Raw genomic sequence first — 24,693 nt, forward strand, 5'->3', positions numbered from 1 at the left:
ACCTTACTTAGGTTCTTCAAAAACAGAAACTAAAACCATAGATTTGAAACGTGTTAGAGCTGTATTAAGTCTAAACCCTGAGTGAGAATACAGAGTGAGATGAATAATCTCCAGGAGAAAACAAAATTTTAAAAACTTCTTCGAAACATTGGGGAAATTTAATAAACACTCTTTAAAATACATAGTTGAGCTCCCCCTGCCCCCAAATAGGGGCAATACCCAGGGTTTAAAAGTGAAAAGGGAACTGCAAACCAAAACAGTAACACCTGAGCTGTCACTCAGACTGTCTTATAAATCTGTTATTCATATAAGAGCTTGGGTTTTAATGTCAGAAACAAGCTGAGGCCTTGATTCTTGCAACATAAAGAAGTGAAACAAAGACCCTCCTAAAACCAGGATTCTTAAAAGATGCCTCCTTAGTGAAAGGAAATTGCGGCGGTGGGGGTGACAGGGACTGCCTATAGGCATAGAAAGATCACAAGAAACACTGTCTGTCTCTGCCTGGATGCCTGGACTCGGTAGGGATAAATCTGTACTCTGAAAATTTATAATCAAGATCCTGCCTACAGGTGGACTTGGGACTTGAATTTACACTATCTCCCTAGTAATGAACATCTCTATCACCCAAGAAATAAACATAAAAGGTGATCCTGGAAAAAGGATACTCCTTGGGCACTTGAAAAAAGAAAATTCCAGAAACAGTATTTGACACAGGCAAAATAAGACCTGAAAAAGTCCCACTAAAGATGTGCTCAAAATAAAAAATTTTAAAAGCACCTACATTTGAATCAGTTCTAATGAGGTGGATGAAACTGGAGCCAATTATACAGAGTGAAGTAAGCCAGAAAGAAAAACACCAATACAGTATACTAACACATATATATGGAATTTAGAAAGATGGTAACAATAACCCTGTATGCGGGACAGCAAAAGAGACACAGATGTATAGACTCTGTGGGAGAGGGAGAGGGTAGGATGATTTGGGAGAATGGCATTGAAACATGTATAATATCATATAAGAAACGAATCGCCAGTCCAGGTTCAATGCAGGATACAGGATGCTTGGGGCTGGTGCACTGGGATGACCCAGAGGGATGGTACAGGGAGGGAGGTGGGAGGGGGGTTCAGGATGGGGAACACGTGTACACCCGTGGCGGATTCATGTTGATGTATGGCAAAACCAATACAATACTGTAAAGTAATTAGCCACCAATTAAAATAAATAAATTTAAATTTTAAAAAATAAATAAATAAAAGCACTTCATGAAATAATGTGCCATAAGCAAATGGCAGCAGAAAATACAAACAGGGGGAGACCCATAAAACTTCAAATATTATAATTACTAGGTAGAATTATTAAAGTATATTCAGAATTATTAAAGGCCTAAATAAGGAATTGAGTGCCTAGCCTAGTATTAAGTACTAAGGATAAACTACAGGGATAACGGAGAGTGAAACCACCAGATTAATACGTGCAGACAAATCATTCTGCTGATTCTATAAAGGGAGGATGTGAAAAACCAAGACTGAAGATAGGTGGCCATTACAGTCCAAGATGGAAACAGGAGATTAACAAGAGGGGTAGTGAGAGGAGGCATAAAAAACGGCAGATAGAATCAGTAACTATAAAGGAAAACTACAGAGGCTGGTGACAGGCTGGTTGTGGGCAGGAAGGCTTAAGGAGTCTATGAAACTGCTAAGTTCCTAGTCTGAGTGATGGGTAGATGACTGTGGCATGAAATGAGACAAGGAGTAAGAGAGGGAGTGTCAGGAGGAAGAAGCTAAACGTAGCCCGGGCTATCACAATAGCTTTGAGGAACATCTTTACTTAGATGTTGAACAGTAAGCAATTGGATCTAGTAATCTAAAACACCTGGGTAACAATTACACACTTCTAAGTTACGAGAGGAAATATTATACATGAATAAAACTGTCCAGCAATAACAGGGGGAAAAAAATCAGTGAACAGTGAACTACATCTTGAGGACGACCGATATTTATGACATGGCCAGAAAATGGAAACAAAAGCCAACTCAGGAACAGTCACAAAGGTTTAAAAGTTAGAAGAAAAGAAAAAGAACAAAAAAAGAAGAGCATACAATCATAGATCTACAAGATACAGAATTTTAAAAAGGAAAGAATGATCATCACTGTTTAATACAGCACTGGGGATGAAAAAAGACGAACATTTTATTTAATTTATAGATTAGGATATCATCAGTATCAGTAGTAAAAAGGTGTTTTATCTTCGTGATTAGATGGTAAGCACAGTAATGAGTGAGAACCAGCTTGCAGAGAACTGGGGGGAGAAAGGTGAGAAGGGAAGGAGGAGGAGAGGGGGAGGAAAAGGAAGAGAAAACATCAATATATGCGTAACTGAAACCCCTGAATAAGAAAACTAAAACAACGGAATAGAACAAATAGTTCAAGATACAATCCAAGAAAACCTTAACAGCCATCAATCTACATATTGGGCTTCCCTGGTAGCTCAGAGGTTAAAGCATCTGCCTGGAATGCTGGAGACCCGGGTTCAATCCCTGGGTCAGGAAGATCCCCTGGAGAAGGAAATGGAACCCCACTCCAGTACTCTTGCCTAGAGAATCCCATGGAGGGAGGAGCCTGGTAGGCTACAGTCCATGGGGTCGCAAAGAGTCCGACACGACTGAGCGACTTCACATAATCTACATATTAATAGTGCAGGAAAAAAAATGGCCTAGGATGATTATTCTGAGACCCAGTAAAATTACTGGGTTACCCAAACTAAGTAGCCAGTAAAATAAGACGAATTTTGAGAGAGGACAAAAAAACACCTGGCCAGCCTCAGATTTCCCCACAGTAGTATTCAATGACAGAAGATAACAGGAAAACATTTTCAAGATCATTAAGGAAAGGCAAAATGCTTTTCAATATAAAAGCTAGAAACCAACAATTTGAAGACTCAACAACTCAAAAATCATTGTTCTCTTGAGGCTTCCCTTTCTTTTAAGCTCTTCCATATTATTTTACTTTTGGCCAAATCTTGACCAAATAGCCTCCATATCTGGAAAAAAAAGATGTGTCTTTTATTAAACATTTGTCCCTTCTGTTTAGAAGCCTATCATTTTATAGCCAAGAATGTGAAGCATGATATTCTTCTTCATGAAATATGAAGTCAAAGAACATGTGAAAAATACATACAGCCATTTTAAAAGATAAAATGCCCTCTGTAATTTTACCACTAAGAGAAAATAAAATGTTATTTAAAATGATTATATTTCTTTGCCTTTTTCTAATCATTTAGCATAATTAAGATATCAGTTGGTTCTCAAAGTGTGACTCATAAGAGGACCACAGGAGGTCTTCAAGACTCAAGAGTTTTGTGAAGTCAAACATTTTCATGATATTATAATCTTAATAATGATATGAAGATTTATTTAACTTTCATTATTCAGCATGTTCACATTTGCAAATATAATACCACAAGGGTCAGTTAAACTGCTGTCTTCTTAGCTGGAATCCAAGCAGTGGAACCAATCTATACTAGCAGTCATCATATTCTTCCCAGTCATACTCTCAGAGGAAAGGGAAAAAATGCCATTTTCACTCAAGACTGCCCTTAGGGGATTCCTCGGTGGTTCAGTGGTTAAGAATTCGCCTACCAATGCAGCTGGACATGGGTTTGATCCCTGGTCAGGAAAGATCCCACATACTGCAGGACAGCTTAGCCCACCGCCGTAACAGGAGGAACCACCACAATGAGAAGCCCGCACACGGCAACTACAGAGTAGCCCCAACTCACCGCAACTAGAGAAAGGCCGTGAGCAACAACAATGACTCAGCGCAGTCAAAAAACAAAAACAAAAAAGAAGACTGTCTTTGATGAAGCAGTGCTTTTTATTAAATCTCAACCTTCAAGTTACATTAAAAAAAAATGTGTGATGAAACAAAAAGTAGGACTAAAGCACTTCTGTGGCACAGCAAAGCACTATAGTTGTCTCAACAAAAGCACTCGTGCAACTGTTCGAGTTGTGAGCTGAACCAATCACTTCTATCACGGAGTACGATGACAGACAGAAAATGATATATGTTCAGACTTTAGTGTATGACGAAAACTTTTTCAGAAATGGAACACAGTAAAGCTGTCACTTTAAGGGGAAAAAAGGAACATGTTGCTAATGATTAAAATTCAAGATTTCAATTGAAAATAAGAATTTTGGAAATCATACAGCCACTACTGTGAGCTGTACAGCTTCAGGGTGGTTAAAGACTTTACTGATGAAACTGGAGGTGATTCATTAGCCCTTGGTTTTTTTGGCCTCATGGCGTGACTTGTAGAATCTGTTTCTCTAACAGGAATTGAGCCTGGGAATTCACCCCTCGACAGTGAGAGTGCAGAGTCCTAACCACTGGACCACCAGGGAATTAGCCTTTCTTGAAGGAACTGATTCAGCAGCTAAGAAATGACTGGGGAAACTATAGCAAAAGCACTGGTGATCAGCAGGAACTATATTTAACTTAAAAAGTAAGCCTAAAACAAACAGATACCCCGACAGTAAGGAAAAGACTTCTATGAAGACAAATTGGGAGGAGAAAGAAAAAAGAAGGTTGGAGGGAGATTAAGTGGCCTCATCTGCATATTGGTAGTCAAAAGATATCTTTTAAAACTCACAAACTTAGAAGTAGAAACATTTTTAACAGTATAAAAGATAATGGTTAAAATCTGGTACAGAGGAGGGGTTCAGGAGGAAGAATAAAGAAAATTATGCTAAGGAGGAAGAATAAAGAAAATTGTGCTAAATTCAATAACAGAAAGAACCAATGCCCTCCCACCAAAAAAAAAATAGAGGATGACGGGAACTATACAATACCATAATTACAAAGGTAATCACTGGAATAAAAGACACAATCTTACATATCAGAAGTACAGTAAAGTGGTAAAAGGTTTTCTTTTAAAAAAAATAAAAACAAAAAATATTTGTTTTAATTCACCTAAGATTTTCAGATTGAAATCTGAAAAAACCAAAAATCTAAAATCTTAAAAAAAAGCCAACCCTCAAACTCCATGCAAAGAAAAACAGGATTGTGATCAGATTAAATGTTGTTTATCAGCTAAAGTAAAATTTAGGCTAAAATGGTATTGAGTAAATAAACCATCATGAATATCAATTTCCAACACAAAAAACACTATATTTCAAGCACTGATGGAACACTAATAAAAGTGATCATACATTGGGCCACAGACACACCAAAAAAAACTCCTAAATAAACTCCAAAAAGTAGAATTAGTACACAAAACATCTGATTCCCAATACAAAAAAAATAGAAAGGAATCATACATCAGAAAATAAATGTTCTTTCCACCTAAAAAATAAACTTTCTCTAAAACTCTTCAAAGAAGGAATACTAACCATATTTGAAGACTATAAAGTCAACGATGACAGTGGTACACACTGAATTGACTCTTTACTGACTCAGCCACCAGGGAAACCCATGAATACTGGAGTGGGTAACCTATCCCTTATCCAAGGGAACTATATTATCCAGGGGAACTACCCGACCCAGGAATTGAACCAGGGTCTCCTGCATTGCAGGTAGATTCTTTACCAGCTGAGCTACCAGGGAAGCCCACTGAATTGACAGCTTTAAAGAAATCTATAAATTGACATTTTTAGAACTCCAGCATCAGCAAAGCATACATTTTTCTCAAACACACAGGACATTTACTAAGATAAATGATGTATTTTAGGCCATAAAGCAAGTTTCAACTTTAAAAAGATTCAAGTCATACAAAGTATGTTCTCAGACCACAAAGAAATTAAATCAGAAATTAACAAAATAAGTAACAACAGATGACATCGCTATAGATTCTCCAGATATGAAAAGGGTAATGAAAATGTCATGAGTTGTTGCTGAATGATGAAACTTAGATGAAATGGCTGAATTTCTTTAAAGATAGAAAATATCAATGCTCACTCAAATAGAAATAGAACTACATAATCTTCTAAGAAAATGTGCTTTAAAACTTTCCTACAAAGAAAACTCAAGACTTTGATACTTTCAATGGTAAATTTTATCAAACATTTAAGAGTAAATAATATCAAGTGTTATAATAATTATTAAAATCAACTCTTCCATAACACTTTTGAAAAGGAGGTAATAATTCACAACTAATTCTATGAAATCAGCATAACTGCAACACCAAAACCACACAGATATCACAAGAAAACAAAAAGATTCCCATTCTTTATGAACACAGATATTCACATTAGAAAGGATAATATCTTATAACCAAGCGGATTTACCTAAGGAATGTCCGGTTGAGTCCAGTTCAGTAGCTCAGTCGTGTCCGACTCTTTGTGACCCCATGAATCGAAGCATGCCAGGCCTCCCTGTCCATCACCAACTCCCGGAGTTCACTCAGACTCACACCCATTGAGACAGGGATCAAGACCATCCCCATGGAAAAGAAATCCAAAAAAGCAAAATGGCTGTCTGGGGAGGCCTTACAAATAGCTGTGAAATGAAGAGAAGCAAAAAGCAAGGGAGAAACGGAAAGATATAAGCATCTGAATGCAGAGTTCCTAAGAATAGCAAGAAGAGATAAGAAAGCCTTCTTAAGTGATCAATGCAAAGAAATAGAGGAAAAGAACAGAATGGGAAAGACAAGATCTCTTCAAGAAAATTAGAGATATCAAAGGAACATTTCATGCAAAGATGGGCTCGATAAAGGACAGAAATGGTATGGACCTAACAGAAGCAGAAGATACTAAGAACAGGTGGCAAGAATACACAGAAGAACTGTACAAAAAAGATCTTCACAACCCGGACAATCACGATGGTGTGATCACTCACCTAGAGCCAGACATCCTGGAATGTGAACTCAAGTGGGCCTTAGAAAGCATCACTACGAACAAAGCTAGTGGAGGTGATGGAATTCCAATTGAGCTGTTTCAAATCCTGAAAGATGATGCTGTGAAAGTGCTGCACTCAATATGCCAGCAAATTTGGAAAACTCAGCAGTGGCCACAGGACTGGAAAAGGTCAGTTTTCATTCCAATCCCAAAGAAAGGCAATGCCAAAGAATGCTCAAACTACCACACAATTGCACTCATCTCACACGCTTGTAAAGTAATGCTCAAAATTCTCCAAGCCAGGCTTCAGCAATATGTGAACCGTGAACTCCCTGATGTTCAAGCTGGTTTTAGAAAAGGCAGAGGAACCAGAGATCAAATTGCCAACATCCGCTGGATCATGGAAAGAGCAAGAAAGTTCCAGAAAAACATCTATTTCTGCTTGATTGACTATGCCAAAGCCTTTGACGGTGTGCATCACAATAAACTGTGGAAAATTCTGAGAGAAATGGGAATACCAGACCACCTGACCTGCCTCTTGAGAAATCTGTATGCAGGTCCGGAAGCAACAGTTAGAACTGGACATGGAACAACAGACTGGTTCCAAATAGGAAAAGGAGTACATCAAGGCTGTATATTGTCACCCTGCTTATTTAACTTATATGCAGAGTACATCATGAGAATTGCTGAGCTGGAGGAAGCACAAGCTGGAATCAAGATTGCCGGGAGAAATATCAATAACCTCAGATATGCAGATGACACCACCCTTATGGCAGAAAGCAAAGAAGAACTAAAGAGCCTCTTGATGAAAGTGAAAGAGGAGAGTGAAAAAGTTGGCTTAAAGCTCAACATTCGGAAAACTAAGATCATGGCATCTGGTCCCATCACTTCATGGGAAATAGATGGGGAAACAGTGGCTGACTTTATTTTGGAGGGCTCCAAAACCACCACAGATGGTGACTGCAGTCATGAAATTAAAAGACACTTACTACTTGGAAAGTTATGACCAACCTAGACAGCATATTAAAATACAGAGACATTACGTTGTCAACAAAGGTCCATCTAGTCAAGGCTATTGTTTTTCAAGTAGTCATGTATGGATGTGAGAGCTGGACTATAAGGAAAGCTGAGTGCCGAAGAATTGATGCTTTTGAACTGTGGTGTTGGAGAAGACTCTTGAGGGTCCCTTGGACTGCAAGGATATCCAAGCAGTCCATCCTAAAGGAAATCAGTCCTGGCTGTTCATTGGAAGGACTGATGCCGAAGCTGAAACTCCAATACTTTGGCCACCTGATGCAAAGAGCTGACTCATCTGAAAAGACCCTGATTATGGGAAAGATTGAGGGCAGGAGGAGAAGGGGACGATAGAGGATGCGATGGTTGGATGGCATCACCGACTCAATGGACATGAGTTTTGGTAAAGTCCAGGAGTAGGTGATGGACAGGGAGGCCTGGAGTGCTGTGTTTCATGGGGTAGGAAAGAGTCGGACATGATTGAGCCACTGAACTGAACTGAATTAACAAATGAAAAACTCATATCAAACAATGAATAAAGTATATCTGACAAAATTCAACATCCATTCATGAAAAAGAACTCTTAGAAAAACAGAGAGGGAAATTTCCACGACTTCATAAAGAGTATCTGCAACAAATATGCAACTAACATTACACTTAACAGTGAAAAATCAAATGTTTTAACTCTGACTGGGAACAAGGCAAGAATGTCAGCTCTCACCAGTCTTATTCAACACGGGAAGAAGTTCCAGCCCTAGAAATACTGCCCTGGAAGTTCCAGCCACAGCAGGGGCGGTATCGGGGGTGGTGGGGGAGAAGGCACAGATTAGGAAGAAAAAAATAAAACCGTTCCTGTATGTGGATAACATGGTTGTCTACATAGCAAATCCCAAGGAATCTACACAAAAATTCCTAGAACAAAGAAGTGAGTCCAGCAAGATTGCAGGATACAACATAAACACAAAAACCAACTATATGCTGTTAGTGAACACATGGCCACCAAAATAAAAAATTCAATTCCATCTACAATTCCAAAAGAAAAGAAGGGAGGAGAGGAGGGAAGGCAGGAGGCAAACTGACTAGGTATAAATCTAATAAATCATGTACAGCAATCATACTGGAAGATTCAAGATGGCAAAGATGTCAATTCTGCCCAAATTGATACATATGTATAATATATTGATAATTTCTATCAAAATCCTCACAAGGTTTTTTGTACAGACAACAATATCATAAAATGTATATGGAAAAGAAATTAGAATAGCTGAAATAATTTTGATATGAAAAATAAACTGGAAAAATCACTTTATCCAATTTCAAAACTTACTGTATATAGCTATAGTAAGCAAGACTGTGGCACTGGCAGAAGTACAGACACATAGGTCAACAAAACATAAAGGAGAACTGAGAAATAGATCCACACAAGTACACCCAACTCATTTTTTACAAAGGTGATAAAGCAATTCACTAGGGGAAAGATAGCTTTTTCAATAAATGATGCCAGAGCACTTGGACATTTATAGGCCAAAATATAAAAATAAACCTTCAATCTAAGTAATGTAAAATTTAACTCAAAATATCACAGATTTAAGTATAAACACAAAGCTGTAAAACTTCAGCAATACGTGAACCGTGAACTCCATGATGTTCAAGCTGGTTTTAGAAAAGGCAGAGGAACCAGAGATCAAATTGCCAACATCCGCTGGATCATGGAAAAAACAAAAGAGTTCCAGAAAAACATCTATTTCTGCTTGATTGACTATGCCAAAACCTTTGACGGTGTGGATCACAATAAACTGTGGAAAATTCTGAGAGAGATGGGAATACCAGACCACCTAACCTGCCTCTTGAGAAATCTGTATGCAGGTGCGGAAGCAACAGTTAGAACTGAACATGGAACAACAGACTGGTTCCAAACAGGAAAAGGAGTACGTCAAGGCTGTATATTGTCACCCTGCTTATTTAACTTATATGCAGAGTGCATCATGAGAAACGCTGGGCTGGAAGAAACACAAGCTGGAATCAAGATTGCTGGGAGAAATATCAATAACCTCAGATATGCAGATGACACCACCCTTATGGCAGAAAGTGAAGAGAAGCCAAAAAGCCTCTTGATGAAAGTGAAAGAGGAGAGTGAAAAAGTTGGCTTAAAGCTAAACATTCAGAAAACGAAGATCATGGCATCAGGTCCCATCACTTCATGGGAAATAGATGGGGAAACTGTAGAAACAGTGTCAGACTTTATTTTTTTGGGCTCCAAAATCACTGCAGATGGTGACTGAAGCCATGAAATTAAAGGACGCTTACTCCTTGGAAGAAAAGTTATGAACAACCTAGATAGTATATTCCAAAGCGGAGACATTACTTTGCCGACTAAGGTCCATCTAGTCAAGGCTATGGTTTTTCCTGTGGTCATGTATGGATGTGAGAGTCAGACTATAAAGAAAGCAGAGCACTGAAGAACTGATGCTTTTGAACTATGGTGTTGGAGAAGACTCTTGAGAGTCCCTTGGACTGCAAGGAGATCCAACCAGTCCATTCTGAAGGAGATCAGCCCTGGGATTTCTTTGGAAGGACTGATGCTAAAGCTGAAGCTCCAGTACTTTGGCCACCTCATGCGAAGATTTGACTCACTGGAAAAGACTCTGATACTGGGAGGGACTGGGGGCAGGAGGAGAAGGGGATGACCGAGGATGAGATGGCTGGATGGCATCACGGACTCGATGGACGTGAGTCTAAGTGAACTCCGGGAGTTGGTGATGGACAGGGAGACCTGGCGTGCTGCGATTCATGGGGTCACAAAGAGTCAGACACAACTGAGCGACTGAACTGAACTGAACTGTAAAACTTAAAAGTTTAACACACAGAGGAAAAAATCTTCAGGATCCTAGGTTAAGCAAAGAGTTCTTAGACATGATGCCAAAGCGTAAAAAAAAAAGAAACTGGACTTCATCAAAATCTAAAACTTTTGATCTTCAAAAGGCCCTGCTAAAAAGTGTAAAAGGGAAAGTTACTGACTGGAAGAATCATCTATTTGACAAAAAACTAGAATGTAGAACACATTTTTTAAAAAATCTAAAATTATCAAAACTCAACAGTAAAATGGAAATCTAATTAGAACATAGGCAAAACAGATGCACAAAATTTGACAGAAGTTAAACCACAATGAGATATCACTACACATCTATCAGAATAGCAAAAATAAAATTAAGAGTGACTTCACCAAATACTGGTGAGGACATGGACAAACCAGATCATTCATATATTGTTGCTGAAAATATAAATGGTACAACCACTCTGGAAAACAATTTGGTAGTTTCTTAAAAAAAAATTAAACATGCAGCTATTATATAATCCAGCAACTGCACTCTTGAACATTTCTCGCAGAGAAATGAAGAAAGCTTATACAAACTTATATACAAAAGTTTATAGCAGCTTTATTTTTAACAGCCCCAACCTGGAAACAATGTAGATGTCCTTCAGCGAGTGAATGGCTAATCATACTGTGGCATGTCCATCCATACTATGGAATACCACTCAGCAATAAAAAGCAACAAACTACTGACAGATACAACCACCTGGATGAATCCCCAAGGAATTAAGCTGAATTTTAAAAGGTCAATTCCCAAAGGTTACATACTAAAAATTCTATTTACATAGCATTCTTGAAATGACAAAATGATAGAAATGGAGAACAATCAATGGTTGCCAAGGGTTAAGAAATGGGGTGGCGGGGAGAGAGTAGTCATGGCTACAGAAGGGCATAATGAGGGATGCATGTGGTGATGATGCTGTTTTTTGGTATCTTTACTGCACTGGGTCAATATCCTGGTTAAATACTTGTACTATAGTTTTGCAAAATGTTCCCACTCGGAAAAACTGAGTTAAGAGTACAATGGATCTGTTTACATTAATTTTTGCAACTAAATGTGAATCTACAATGATCCAAGAGCTTCCCAGGTGGTGCTAGTGGTAAAGAACCCCCGTGTCAATTTAGGAGACATAAGAGATGAGGGTTCGATCCCTGGGTCTGGAAGATCCCCTGGAGTGGGACATGGCAACCCACTCTGGTATTCTTGCTTAGAGAATCCCATGGACAGAGGAGCCTTGCAAGCTACAGTGCACAGGGTCACACAGAGTCGGACACAAGTGAAGTGACTTAGCACACATGCACAATGATCTAAACATTTAAAATTTAATTAAAAGAACACTGCTAATTATTGTAGAAATACAAATCAAAACTACAGTGAGATATCACCTTACTCCAGCCAGAATAGCTATCATCAAAAAATCCGCAAACAATAAATGCTGAAGAGGGTGTGGAGAGAAGGGAAATCTCCTAAACTGTTGGTGAGAAAGTAAACAGGTACAGCTACTATGGAGAACAGTATGAAGGTTCCTTAAAACTAAAAATAGAACTGTCATATGAACCTACTGGGCATATATCTGGAGAAATTCATGATCCAAAAGGATACATGCCCCCCAGTGTTCGCTGCAGCACTGTTTACAATAGCCTAGAAATGGAAGCAACTTAAGTACCCATCAGTAGATAAATGGCTTTAGAAGATGCGGTTTATATATATAATGGAATACTACTCAGCCATAAAAAAGAACGAAATAATGCCATTTGCAGCAACGTGGATGGACACAGACATTGTCATACTGAGTGAAGTCAGACAGAGAAGGAGAAATAATGACATCCTTTATATGTGGAGTCTAAAAAGAAATTATACAAATGAACTTGCACAACAGAAAGGGACTCACCCACTTAGAAAATGAACTTATGGTTACCAGAGAGAAGAATGAGAGGAAGAGATAATTAGGAAGTTTGGGGTGGACATGTACCTACTGTATAGCACATGGAACTCTGCTGGAGAAAGACCACTTGCAACAACAAAGACCCATCACAGCCAAAAATAAACAAACAGATATACATAATTTAAAAAGAAAAAAGAAAAAGACCAGTTCTACTGAAGCAAAACCCTCAGTCCATCCAGCCAGACCTGTCTACACATGCCTCACTATGAGATACTGGGAGATCAAGGACCGACAAGCAGACTCCAAGTCCTCCTGCCTGTGCTGTGTGCTGCTTGCTTATTTGATTGTCTTGCAACACAGATACTGTGAGCAACATCTGCTTTAAGCAGGATATTCCTCTGAGTCTCAAAAGCATACAAGGCCATCCCTGAGAAACAGCTGAATTTTTGGTCTCCAGAATTTTTAAAAAGTAAACGTTTTTCTAATCTCTTCCTCAATACACAGCCCTATAAGTGATCAAGTGACCAAAGAAGATTGTTTCTCTTGTTAGATATCTGTGTATATTTAAGATTAATTTTAAAAGACAATATGGATATGTGACTTACATACTGAGCTGACAAAGACCTAAATTTAAGCATGTCAATTGTCTGAGTGACTGAATAGATCATTTTATTGCATTGTGACTGTCTTACCATCTGCCGACTAAAGATATAATCTCTGGCTTTCCCTATTTCATGGGGATGATGTGAAAAGAAATGAGACAGTAGATGCAGATTCCTTTGCAATATAACTAGAGCAATATAATTCTCATAATTTATATTCTAAAAATCAATCCGGCAATAAAAAATGCATTGATAATGATTCAAAATCTTAATTAATGTCTAGAATATATATGTACACCAAAGCAGATACACATACCTAAACACACACACATCTCAGATAGATAGATCAACAGATCAATCCATCTCTGCAGGTGCTCAGAATTAAACAGCTGGTATTCCAATATTAGTACACAAACACCGTGAACAGCTATATATAAATAGCTCTCTGTATGCATAAGTGTGTATATGTATTTTTCCTTCCTTTTTCTTTTCAGATATCATTATAACAAAATAATCTGGTAAGGAAAAAAATCTGACTCCCTACAACCAACATTTTTAAACAAGCCTCAGAGATAAAGCAGTGTGCTGGACACCAATACTGTTTTTCCTTCTTCAAATCATTTCAGGGAAGCATGAATTAGACAAGGAAAGCTCTCCTGCTTCATCCTACATTTAGCTTTTAGTCCCTGTCCACTCTTTGGCATGAACTCTTAATACAAAAATAAATGCCAACGGCTGCAATAACAAAGGCCTTGAACGTTCTTATTGACATGGAAATGTAAAATGAAACCGGGAAGGGAGCCTGGTAATGATTAACGTAAGGTTTCACTTTAAAGATATTTTAAAATTATATAACTTTTCAAATCTTTTTAAGGTTGATTCATATTTTTTAAATGCTTTGGGTTTATTTAACCTCTATTCTGTAACATGAACAAACAAAGTTAAATGTAGCAAGATAAAATAACCAAAAATACATGAAAATGCTTCCACAGTTCACTTGGCAGCTTTAGAGTTGGAGAACACTGTTAACAGAGAACTCAGATACTAGAAAAGCCAAAGGGACAGACTGTTTCTGGAGTTGTTAGCTGTGTTGACTACTACTGAGGACCAATAAGATGAGGAATAAAAGGGCCCAAGATCATTCAAATATGATTACTATGATTACCCTAAAATGAATTCATTTGTACTTTCACTTTTGTATATATTTTAGTATCTTCCTAAAACCACATTATTATTTAGGTCTTCTTTATTGCAAAGTGACCTAGCTGACAACATACTGGTCTGAAATTTTCAAAGAATAAACTGCAAGGTGTATAGAATAGGGTCAATGCTCCCAAGTCAAAGAGGCTGGATGCCTACTGTGGTTTAATTTACTGTATGATACTACGCAAGTTATTCAACCTCCCTCTGCGTCTGTTTATACTTGTAAGCATCTGTAAAATGGGGATAAATAATAATACCTAATCCTCAAGTATGTTATCAAGATTAAATGAGATACCTGCCAGGCACATAGCATACAGTAGTATTAGTCATGACTATGGACATCTGTGCTGCAAAGGCTAAGTTTTATTCTCAGTTCAAACCTCCCAGAGTTAGACTGAGACAGCTAGGTTTAAAATATATTTCTTAAGGCAAACACAGTATACAAGATAAATTCATGTATTTTTAAAAATTCCTTCAACAAATACTTATCAAAATCAAGGGCACTAAACCAGATGCTGGGAATACAGTGGTGAAAAGATTAAAAAATGGTCTCTGAACTCCCTAGCCTTACAAAGTCTACCTGGGGAAGACACACTGAATGAGTGACTTGAGTGACAATTTTTACAAAGAAATGAATCTGACAATCTGGAAGTCAGAGGAAGTGATATTTAAGCTAGCACCTGAGAATACACAGTAGCTAAAAAAAAAGGGCGGGGGTAAGCATTTTTTATGCATAGAACACTCCATGGGCAAAGGCTCTGAGTCAAGAAACAACAGCAATACCAAGGATCTGAAAAGAACTCTGAGGTATGAAAGGGATACAGAGAATTAGGGGAATACAGGCAGGGAGAGATCACACAGAGCCCTAGAAACCGCCTGAGAATTCAGTCTTTACTGTGAAATGAGAAGCCCTTAAGATATTTTAAAATCCTAAGAGTCTCATGTCTAAACGTAATACATTTCTCTCTGGCTGCTGTGTGGAAAAATGGTCTCTAAAGTACAATAAGACTATGTCCAGCAAGATCAGTCCAGAGGCTATGGTAATATACCAAGAGAAGATTGATAGTGATGTGGAACAGGCCAGTGGCAGACTAGACAGAATGATTAAATTGGAGAAATAGTCAAGACGCAGGAAAGGGAACAAGTCAAAGACAAGAATCATTCAATTTACTTTAGGTGAACATGGATCCAATCACTAAAACAGGGGTCATTTTGAGAGGAAATGTTCAGAGCCTGGTGGGCTGCCATCTATAGGGTCGCACAGAGTCAGACACAACTGACGTGACTTAGCAGCAGAGGCAGTTCATGAGTTTGAAAGTGAAAATATTAGTCTTCAGTCATGTCTGACTCTTTGTGACTCCATGGACTGTAGCCGACCAGGCTCCTCTGTCAATGGAATTCTCCAGGCAGGAATACTGGAATGGGTTGCCCTTTCCTTTTCCAGGGGATCTTCCTGACCCAGGGATCAAACCCGGGTCTCCTGCATTGTAGGCAGATTCTTTACCATCTGAGGCACCAGGGAAAACCCTCATGAGTTTGAGGCACCTATAAAACATCCAAGTGAAGATGTAAATGGACAACTTAACTATAGGGATCTTGGAACTCAGAACAACTTAGGTTGGAGGTAATAGTAAGATAGCTATTTACCTATGTCACAAGATAAAGAATGATTCTTAACCTTCCAACATGCTGATGAATCATCTCAGGGGCTGATTTCAAATCCTGGTCACCAATTTCAGAGAGCCTAACTCAGCAGAACAGAGAAATAACTCAAGAAAGGCATTTTTAACAAATACTCTCGAGTGACAGACAATACCTTGAGAATGAACAAAGAAAGACATTAGTAGCAAGAGAGAGAGGAAGAAAAACCTGGAATGTATGATACCAGAGAAGCCAGAGAGACAGACTTGTTTCCAGAGTTGTTAACTGTGTTGATTGCTACTGAGGACCAATAAGATGAGGAATAAAAGGAGCCACAGAATTCATAGACAAGGAATGAGAGGGAGGTGAGGAGACGAAGACAGCTATGTGCGGCTCTGCTGAGACTGTACAAACAAGAGGCATGATAAGACTATGGGAGATGGCATGGGGCAAAGAAGGGTCTGTTTGCTGTCTGACTTTGTTTTTAGGAGCTTCCCTGGCAGCTCAGACAGTTAAGAATCTGCCTATAATGTAGGAGACCCAGGTTCAATCCCTGGGTCGGGAAGATTCCCTGGAGAAGGAAATAGCAACCTACTCCAGTATTCTTGCCTGGAAATCCCATGGAGAAAGGAGCCTGGTGGGGTACAGTCCACAGGGTCACAAAAAGTCAGACACGACTGAGCAACTAACACTTTCACGCTTTGTTTTGGGGATAAGAAAGGCAGCCTGAAGAAAAGGCAAGGTTCAAGATGTATGAGACAAGAGAACACTTTAATTCTCTTTGATCTTACTAGCTACTATACAAATAAATTATAATTATAGGTTCGAACCTTTCTTAGACAAATAAAAGCCAACGCCTGTCAAAAACATCATGAGATCCAAAAGCTATCTTCTGTAGTTAAGACAGGGCAAATATTGATTTATCTTTGGAGGAAAGCAAAAATACTGAATGGTATTATATATTCTGATTCTAAGGAAAAGGTGAGGCTCCTCCTCAAAGGTAAAGATTAAAACTGAGACAGCAGGCATGAGTGCCACCTGCTGGTAAAATGTAAATGCTCAGTTTGTTTCTTTTTTTTTGGCCATGCCACAGGGCATGTGGGATCTCTGTTCCCCAACCAGGGATCACACCTGCACCACGTGCATTAGAAGTGTAGAGTCAACCAATGGACCACCAAGGAAGTCCCAATGCTCAGTATTCTGACTGAGATAGAATCTAGTCTTAGGAATTTCAACTAATTGGATTACTGGTTACCTGTTTTCAATGAGTTTCTTGATAATGATACTGAAGTCTCAGATCTTCCCACCCAGCAAAACGAAGTCTTTTATAAACACTCCTGTTTCAATGTTATTCTCTCAAATCATCCCACCTTCACCTTCTGAAACATGTACATTACCTTATGTAAAATAGATGACCAGTGCAAGTTCTATGCATGCAGCAGGGAACCCAAAGCTGGTGCTCTGGGCCAACCCAGAGGGTTGGGGTGGGGAGGGGGACTGGAGAGGGGCTCAGGATGGGGGACACACGTGCACCTGTGGCCGACTCATGGTGATGTGTGGCAAAAACCACCACAATACTGTCATAATCCTCCAATTAAAATAAATTAATTATTCAAAAAAATCTCCTAGTTAGCTGGTCATCATCCTTTTACTTCAACATTTGACAGCAGGAGGCACACAGTCCAAGACTTATTACATAATCATTAGATCATTTATTTTATTTTTTTTTTAATTTTTTATTTTTTTTTAAATTTTAAAATCTTTAATTCTTACATGCGTTCCCAAATATGAACCCCCCTCCCACCTCCCTCCCCACAACATCTCTCTGGGTCATCCCCATGCACCAGCCCCAAGCAAGCTGCACCCTACGTCAGACATGGACTGGCGATTCAATTCTTACATGACAGTATACATGTTAGAATTCCCATTCTCCCAAATCATCCCACCCTCTCCCTCTCCCTCTGAGTCCAAAAGTCCGGTATACACATCTGTGTCTTTTTTCCTGTCTTGCATACAGGGTCGTCATTGCCATCTTCCTAAATTCCATATATATGTGTTAGTATACTGTATTGGTGTTTTTCTTTCTGGCTTACTTCACTCTGTATAATTGGCTCCAGTTTCACCCATCTCATCGGAACTGATTCAAATGAATTCTTTTTAATGGCTGAGTAATACTCCATTGTGTATATGTACCACAGCTTTCTTATCCATTCATCTGCTGATGGACATCTAGGTTGTTTCCACGTCCTGGCTATTATAAACAGTGCTGCGATGAACATTGGGGTACATGTGTCTCTTTCAATTCTGGTTTCCTCGGTGTGTATGCCCAGAAGTGGGACTGCTGGGTCATAAGGTAGTTCTATTTGCAATTTTTTAAGGAATCTCCACACTGTTCTCCATAGTGGCTGTACCAGTTTGCATTCCCACCAACAGTGTAGGAGGGTTCCCTTTTCTCCACACCCTCTCCAGCATTTATTGCTTGCAGATTTTTGGATCGCAGCCATTCTGACTGGTGTGAAGTGGTACCTCATTGTGGTTTTGATTTGCATTTCTCTAATAATGAGTGATGTTGAGCATCTTTTCATGTGTTTGTTAGCCATCCGTATGTCTTCTTTGGAGAAATGTCTATTTAGTTCTTTGGCCCATTTTTTGATTGGGTCGTTTATTTTTCTAGAATTGAGCTGCAGAAGTTGCTTGTATATTTTTGAGATTAGTTGTTTGTCAGTTGTTTCATTTGCTATTATTTTCTCCCATTCAGAAGGCTGTCTTTTCACCTTGCTTATATTTTCCTTTGTTGTACAGAAGCTTTTGATTTTAATTAGATCTCATTTGTTTATTTTTGCTTTTATTTCCAGAATTCTGGGAGGTGGATCATAGAGGATCCTGCTGTGATTTATGTCTGAGAGTGTTTTGCCTATGTTCTCCTCTAGGAGTTTTATAGTTTCTGATCTTACATTTAGATCTTTAATCCATTTTGAGTTTATTTTTGTGTACGGTGATAGAAAGTGATCTAGTTTCATTCTTTTACAAGTGGTTGACCAGTTTTCCCAGCACCACTTGTTAAAGAGATTGTCTTTACTCCATTGTATATTCTTGCCTCCTTTGTCAAAGATAAGGTGTCCATATGTGTGTGGATTTATCTCTGGGCTTTCTATTTTGTTCCATTGATCTATATGTCTGTCTTTGTGCCAGTACCATACTGTCTTGATGACTGTGGCTTTGTAGTAGAGCCTGAAGTCAGGCAAGTTGATTCCTCCAGTTCCATTCCTCTTTCTCAAGATTGCTTTGGCTATTCGAGGTTTTTTGTATTTCCATACAAATCTTGAAATTATTTGTTCTAGTTCTGTGAAAAATGTGGCTGGTAGCTTGATAGGGATTGCAGTGAATTTGTAAATTGCTTTGGGTAGTATACTCATTTTCACTATATTGATTCTTCCGATCCATGAACATGGTATATTTCTCCATCTATTAGTGTCCTCTTTGATTTCTTTCATCAGTGTTTTATAGTTTTCTATATATAGGTCTTTAGTTTCTTTAGGTAGATATATTCCTAAGTATTTTATTCTTTTGGTTGCAATGGTGAATGGAATTGTTTCCTTAATTTCTTTTTCTACTTTCTCATTATTCGTGTATAGGAATGCAAGGGATTTCTGTGTGTTGATTTTATATCCTGCAACTTTACTATATTCATTGATTAGCTCTAGTAATTTTCTGGTGGAGTCTTTAGGGTTTTCCATGTAGAGGATCATGTCATTAGATCATTTAAAACTGAACTAGACCTTCTCCTGATTTCTACCCACTTATGGGCTTCCCTGATAGCTCAGTTGGTAAAGAATCTGCCTGCAATGCAGGAGACCTGGGTTGAGAAGATCCCCTGGAGAAGGAAAAGGCTACCCACTCCAGTATTCTGGCCTAGAGAATTCCATGGACTGTATAGTCCATGGGGTCACAGAGTCTGACACAACCGAATGACTTTCACTTTCACATTCTAGCCTTGCCTCTGCTGCAGTACAATAAATCTCCCTATGATAGTCCTTCACCATCTGAAAGCAGCCACGTCTGTACTTACTTTCTCCCCAGATTAAACAACTCCGGTATTTTTTAACTGTTGTTTTTAAAACCTCCCACCAGCCCAGTTGTTGGATGGAAATTGGTCTGTCAACAGTCCATAAACTACCTTATTTAGAGTTTTATTTTCAACACATAGCCCAGTGGCTATCTGGGTCTTAATACACAATTGATTCATACTAAGTTTATGGTCAACTAAAATCCTGTCCAGCTAGATTTTCCCAACCCAGGATGCATTCAATTTAATTATTTGAATCTAGTGCAAGTCTTGATGTCTATCTTTGCTAAATTTCACCTCATAACAATTTTCATTGCACTTTGTCAAGATCATTTTGGACCCTGATTCTTGGTTCTATCCAAATTCGACAAGCCACTCAATAAATCTTCATCCAAATCAATGATAAAAACTTGGATATGAAAGAGCCCTAGAAAGTAATTAATACTAGGCCTGCAAGAATGGGGTAGGGATGTTCATCATCTATAAATCTACTATTTACTAATCCATCTCAGCAATGAGGGTAATGGAAAACTAAGGCAAATGCTTTAACAAAATCAAGATGTTATGTAATAAGCATTGCATGAATGTAGTGTCCTCAAATTCCTTTCAAAAGTGCAGTTTTTATGAGTTCAGCAAGGTTGTTCTTAGGTGAACTCATGGAAAATGTTCACAAACCACAGTGGAGTTACAGTGGATAGTGCCTACATCTACTTTTCTTCTACAAAATTACACTGTAAGAGTTAACCTATTTTACTATTTTATGATTAAATATTTACAATTTAACACTTAAAATAGCAGATTTGTGGCCATTTGTGCATGTATTTTACTCATCCTAATGGGCTAAAGATCACCTTTTTCAAAAGTATAGTCCTCCTGAGTGAAATAAGCTATGTCTTCTCTGCTTAGGCATCCATGCTTAAGCAAGTGCGCCTTATTTGAAAACTGATCCCAAGTTACTTACAAATTATTTAGATAGCTCTGACTGTTCAAATATGACTATGGGTTATAATTCCACTGGGTCTTGAGATCTGAACAATCATAATGTAAGTATATGAAACATATGCTGGGCTTCAGTCTGTTTCTTTAATATATTTATCTGGACTTTTCCATTTTAAAGACCACTCTCTGTGCTCATGAAAAGGGAAGCAAAACCAGAAGTGTTGCTCCAGGGTAGAGTGTAGCATTCCAGATGTGGACTCTGAAGTCCCAGTACTGGATTCTAACCCCAGCTCTATTGTTCACTAGCTGTGTGATCTGCAACAGGTGATATAACCTCTCTGTGCCTCGGTCTCACTCATAAATGTGAATAATGACAAAACCTACCTCACAGAGTTACAGGAATTAAATAAGTTAACATGTGTAAATGGTTTGTAACAGTGTCTGCCACACAGTAAGCACTGAATACTTTAGATGTTTGTTATAATTATCGTTCCTGATCGCCTACTAATATCCCCCCTTCTCACACATCCTTTCCCTGAACTTGCTCTGAAAACAACAATACAGTACAATGGTTATTTAAGAGCTGGGTTTTGAAGTCAGAATATACTGGACTGGAGTTCTGACCCCAAACTTTATTAGCATTATCATCTTCAGAAGTCACTTAACCCCTCTCAGCCTAAAATTCCTCTTCTATAAAATGAGGATAAAAACAGGATCTACTTCATGGGGTTGTTGCAGGAATTAAACAAAAATGAATGCCACACCCTTCACGTAGTACTTGGCATGTAATATATGTATTAGGTTAATCTTTGTCAAAACCCCTCTGTGTCCTTTAGTATTTTGGTAGGTACAATCTGGACCATACGAGTCTCTTTCCTGATAGTCATATAGATTCTTCACGCTTTTGACAAGTATCTTTGGTTATCCACCTCTCTCCAACTTTGGTAGATGTTTTGTGTTTTATAGACATACTTCTCTCAACATTCTTCCCCATGTCCTTTCTCTTTGGATTGTTTGTGGTTATTGTGTCAAAATTTAAGAATTTCCTGTTCTTCAATCTTATGGTTGCCGGGGAGGAAGGACGGGGAGAAAGGACAGGGAGTTGGGGATAGGCGTGTACACACTGCTATATTTAAAATGAATAATCAACAAGCACCTGTTGTATAGCACACGGAACTCTGCTCAATGTTATCTGGCAGACTCGATGAGAGGAGAGTTTGAGGGAGAATGGATACATGTGTATGTATGGCTGAGTACCTTTGCTATTCACCTGAAACTGTCACAACACTGTTAACTGGCTATACCCCAATACAAAATAAAAAGTTAAAAAAAAAAAAAGTCCTGTTCTTTGTGAATCTTTTAGTATTTAGGGGTATGTTAGTATTCCGGCCTATAACCATGAGACTGTGCCCATTTTTTTTTTCCTGAAATATATGCTTTCTAAAATACAGGATTCGCAATGTTATTTTTCCTTATGAGATGTTGTTATAATCTTTAAAATAAAGAGATAATTTTTCTATCAATAGTTTATCTCTTCTACTTCCCCAATCATTGGTAAAAAGTAAACTCAGAATAATGATTCCCACCACTGTTTTCTTTACCACCTATGAGGCTAAGTGATTAATAAATCAAAATTTTATTAGATACTTTTAGCAGAATTAAATTTTTGACAAATATCTAGATGGTTAATTACTACCATAATTTGTTTCTCAGTAAATTTTAAAATCTGTTTTAGAAACCATCATCTACAGTCCCTGTCATGCTGAGATTCCTTAATACTTCTTTGTCAGAACATCACTTTTGTTTCCTTTTTTCTTTTATAGCTCTCTACCAGGTTCTTCCCCAACAAAGCGGTTTCTACCTTATGTGTATATTCACACGCATGCCATGTGTACACACGCACACACACATATCCTCCTCATTAACCCCTCTAAGCATTCCCTATTGGATGTTTCTTTTCACCAAAGTACACCTTCCAACAACCAGAGTTCTTACATGAGTACCATCCTACCACTTTTTTTTTTCTACCACTTCTTGATAACAGATATTCTCTTGTTAAAATACTGAGTTTTCTTTTCTCTATATACTGCAGTGATATACAAAATCATTTATATACCAGGTACTATTCCTAAATAGTTCTGTCCCCAAATGCTTTCTTTCTGCCATATGTTTTCCTCCTAGCTTATCTATTTCTATAACATTATATAAGCTCCTTTCTCTTCTTCACTTCAAATTTAATGAGCCTCTAGCCACAAGGGAATAAACGTTACTTTGCTAGAAGCCCAATACGATGGCATTCAATAGTACAGTTCAGGAAACCAAATCCTGCTCTGATACCCTCCAACTGTTTACTGCCATATCTACTCTTGTCTTCCAAAGTTAAGAGCATCAAATGGAAACATAAAAAGATATGAGCTGTGTCTGCTCCTCCAACTCCAAAACCCTGTATTTCTTCTAAACGTGTCCACTAATGTGCACAAGAAAAGTTATTTTGACTAGACTATTAACTTCAAGATAACAAGGAGCACACATCTTTTGCACACTATCATCCAGTGCCTAGAACATATTAGACCAGAGGTTGCACACTTTGACCCATGGGCCAAGTCCTGTCCACAGCCTGTTTTTGAATGGCTCCCAGCTACGAATGGTTTTTACACTTTTAAAGGGTTGTTTAAAAACAAGTTAAAAAAAAATCACATGGACGAACATGTGACAGGGACCATATGTACCCCACAAAGCTTAAATTTTACCATCTGGCCCTTTTTAGAAAATGTTTGCTGACTGCTGTACCAGACCCTCAAATATTTGTTAAAAGAGTGAAGAAGAAGAAACAGATTCCCAACAAATATACTTTGAGATGATTGCAAACGGTAAATACTCTCATAATAAACACTGTGCAGATCTTTAAATCATTCCTTGACTTCTATTTTCACTGAGTTTCAAGAGAAACTAAAGGTTTTTTTATTAGTGTATTTAAGAGATAATAATTTTTTTGCATTGTACCTATTCTTGAATCACAGGTGCTCCTAAGAGAGCTAAATTTAAACCTTGGTGGTCCACTTGTCCAACAAGTCAACAAAAGTGTTAGTCATCAGCAAGGTGTAAGGTGTCAATTCACAGGTATGTACCCTCATACACACATCCGTTCCTTCCATGAATCACCAAGTACCTAAGCACTGACACCCCACAACATTTACTCATCTGTTCCCACGTGTCTGTACACCTGTTACTTCAAAATTTAATAACTGAGAATGTTCCATAAACCCTGTAATAAAGCTCTGAATACTGAAAAATGCTTAAGCAAAACATGAAAGTTCCATTCTCAAATAATATCAAAGACCAGTACTAGACCTGTTCATAGTAATGTCTATTAGAAGCACTTGCAAATGTGTACCTGAAAATGTTGCTCCATCACTTGGATTTTTCCCTGGTCTGGGCACTTTTTTAGAGCTCGGTCTGCATAATGAAATAGGATTTCTACCATCTGTAAGGAAAATGGTAATTAAAATATGTCTCTAAAGCTTTTTAATACTTAATATATGTCATCTTAATATATATGATCTTAAATAATACAGAATCAGGCTTGGTTATTTTATGAAAAAAATACAATTTAAAATTTTAGTGGCTTTATTTCCCCATT

The 24,693-nt window shown here is 38.1% G+C and overlaps 1 protein-coding gene across 3 annotated transcripts in view; it reads right to left on the reverse strand.

Moving 5' to 3' along the window:
- Positions 1-24,693, reverse strand: part of VPS8 (VPS8, CORVET complex subunit) — a 297,839-nt gene that overhangs the window by 208,316 nt on the left and 64,830 nt on the right. For all 3 annotated transcript variants that reach the window (XM_018047043.1, XM_018047049.1, XM_005675177.3), the window contains one exon: positions 24,448-24,537. In XM_018047043.1, the coding sequence (XP_017902532.1) occupies positions 24,448-24,537 (90 nt within the window). The remainder of the gene's footprint in view (positions 1-24,447; positions 24,538-24,693) is intronic.

Source organism: Capra hircus, chromosome 1, assembly GCF_001704415.2.
Source record: "Capra hircus breed San Clemente chromosome 1, ASM170441v1, whole genome shotgun sequence".
NCBI lineage: Eukaryota > Metazoa > Chordata > Mammalia > Artiodactyla > Bovidae > Capra > Capra hircus.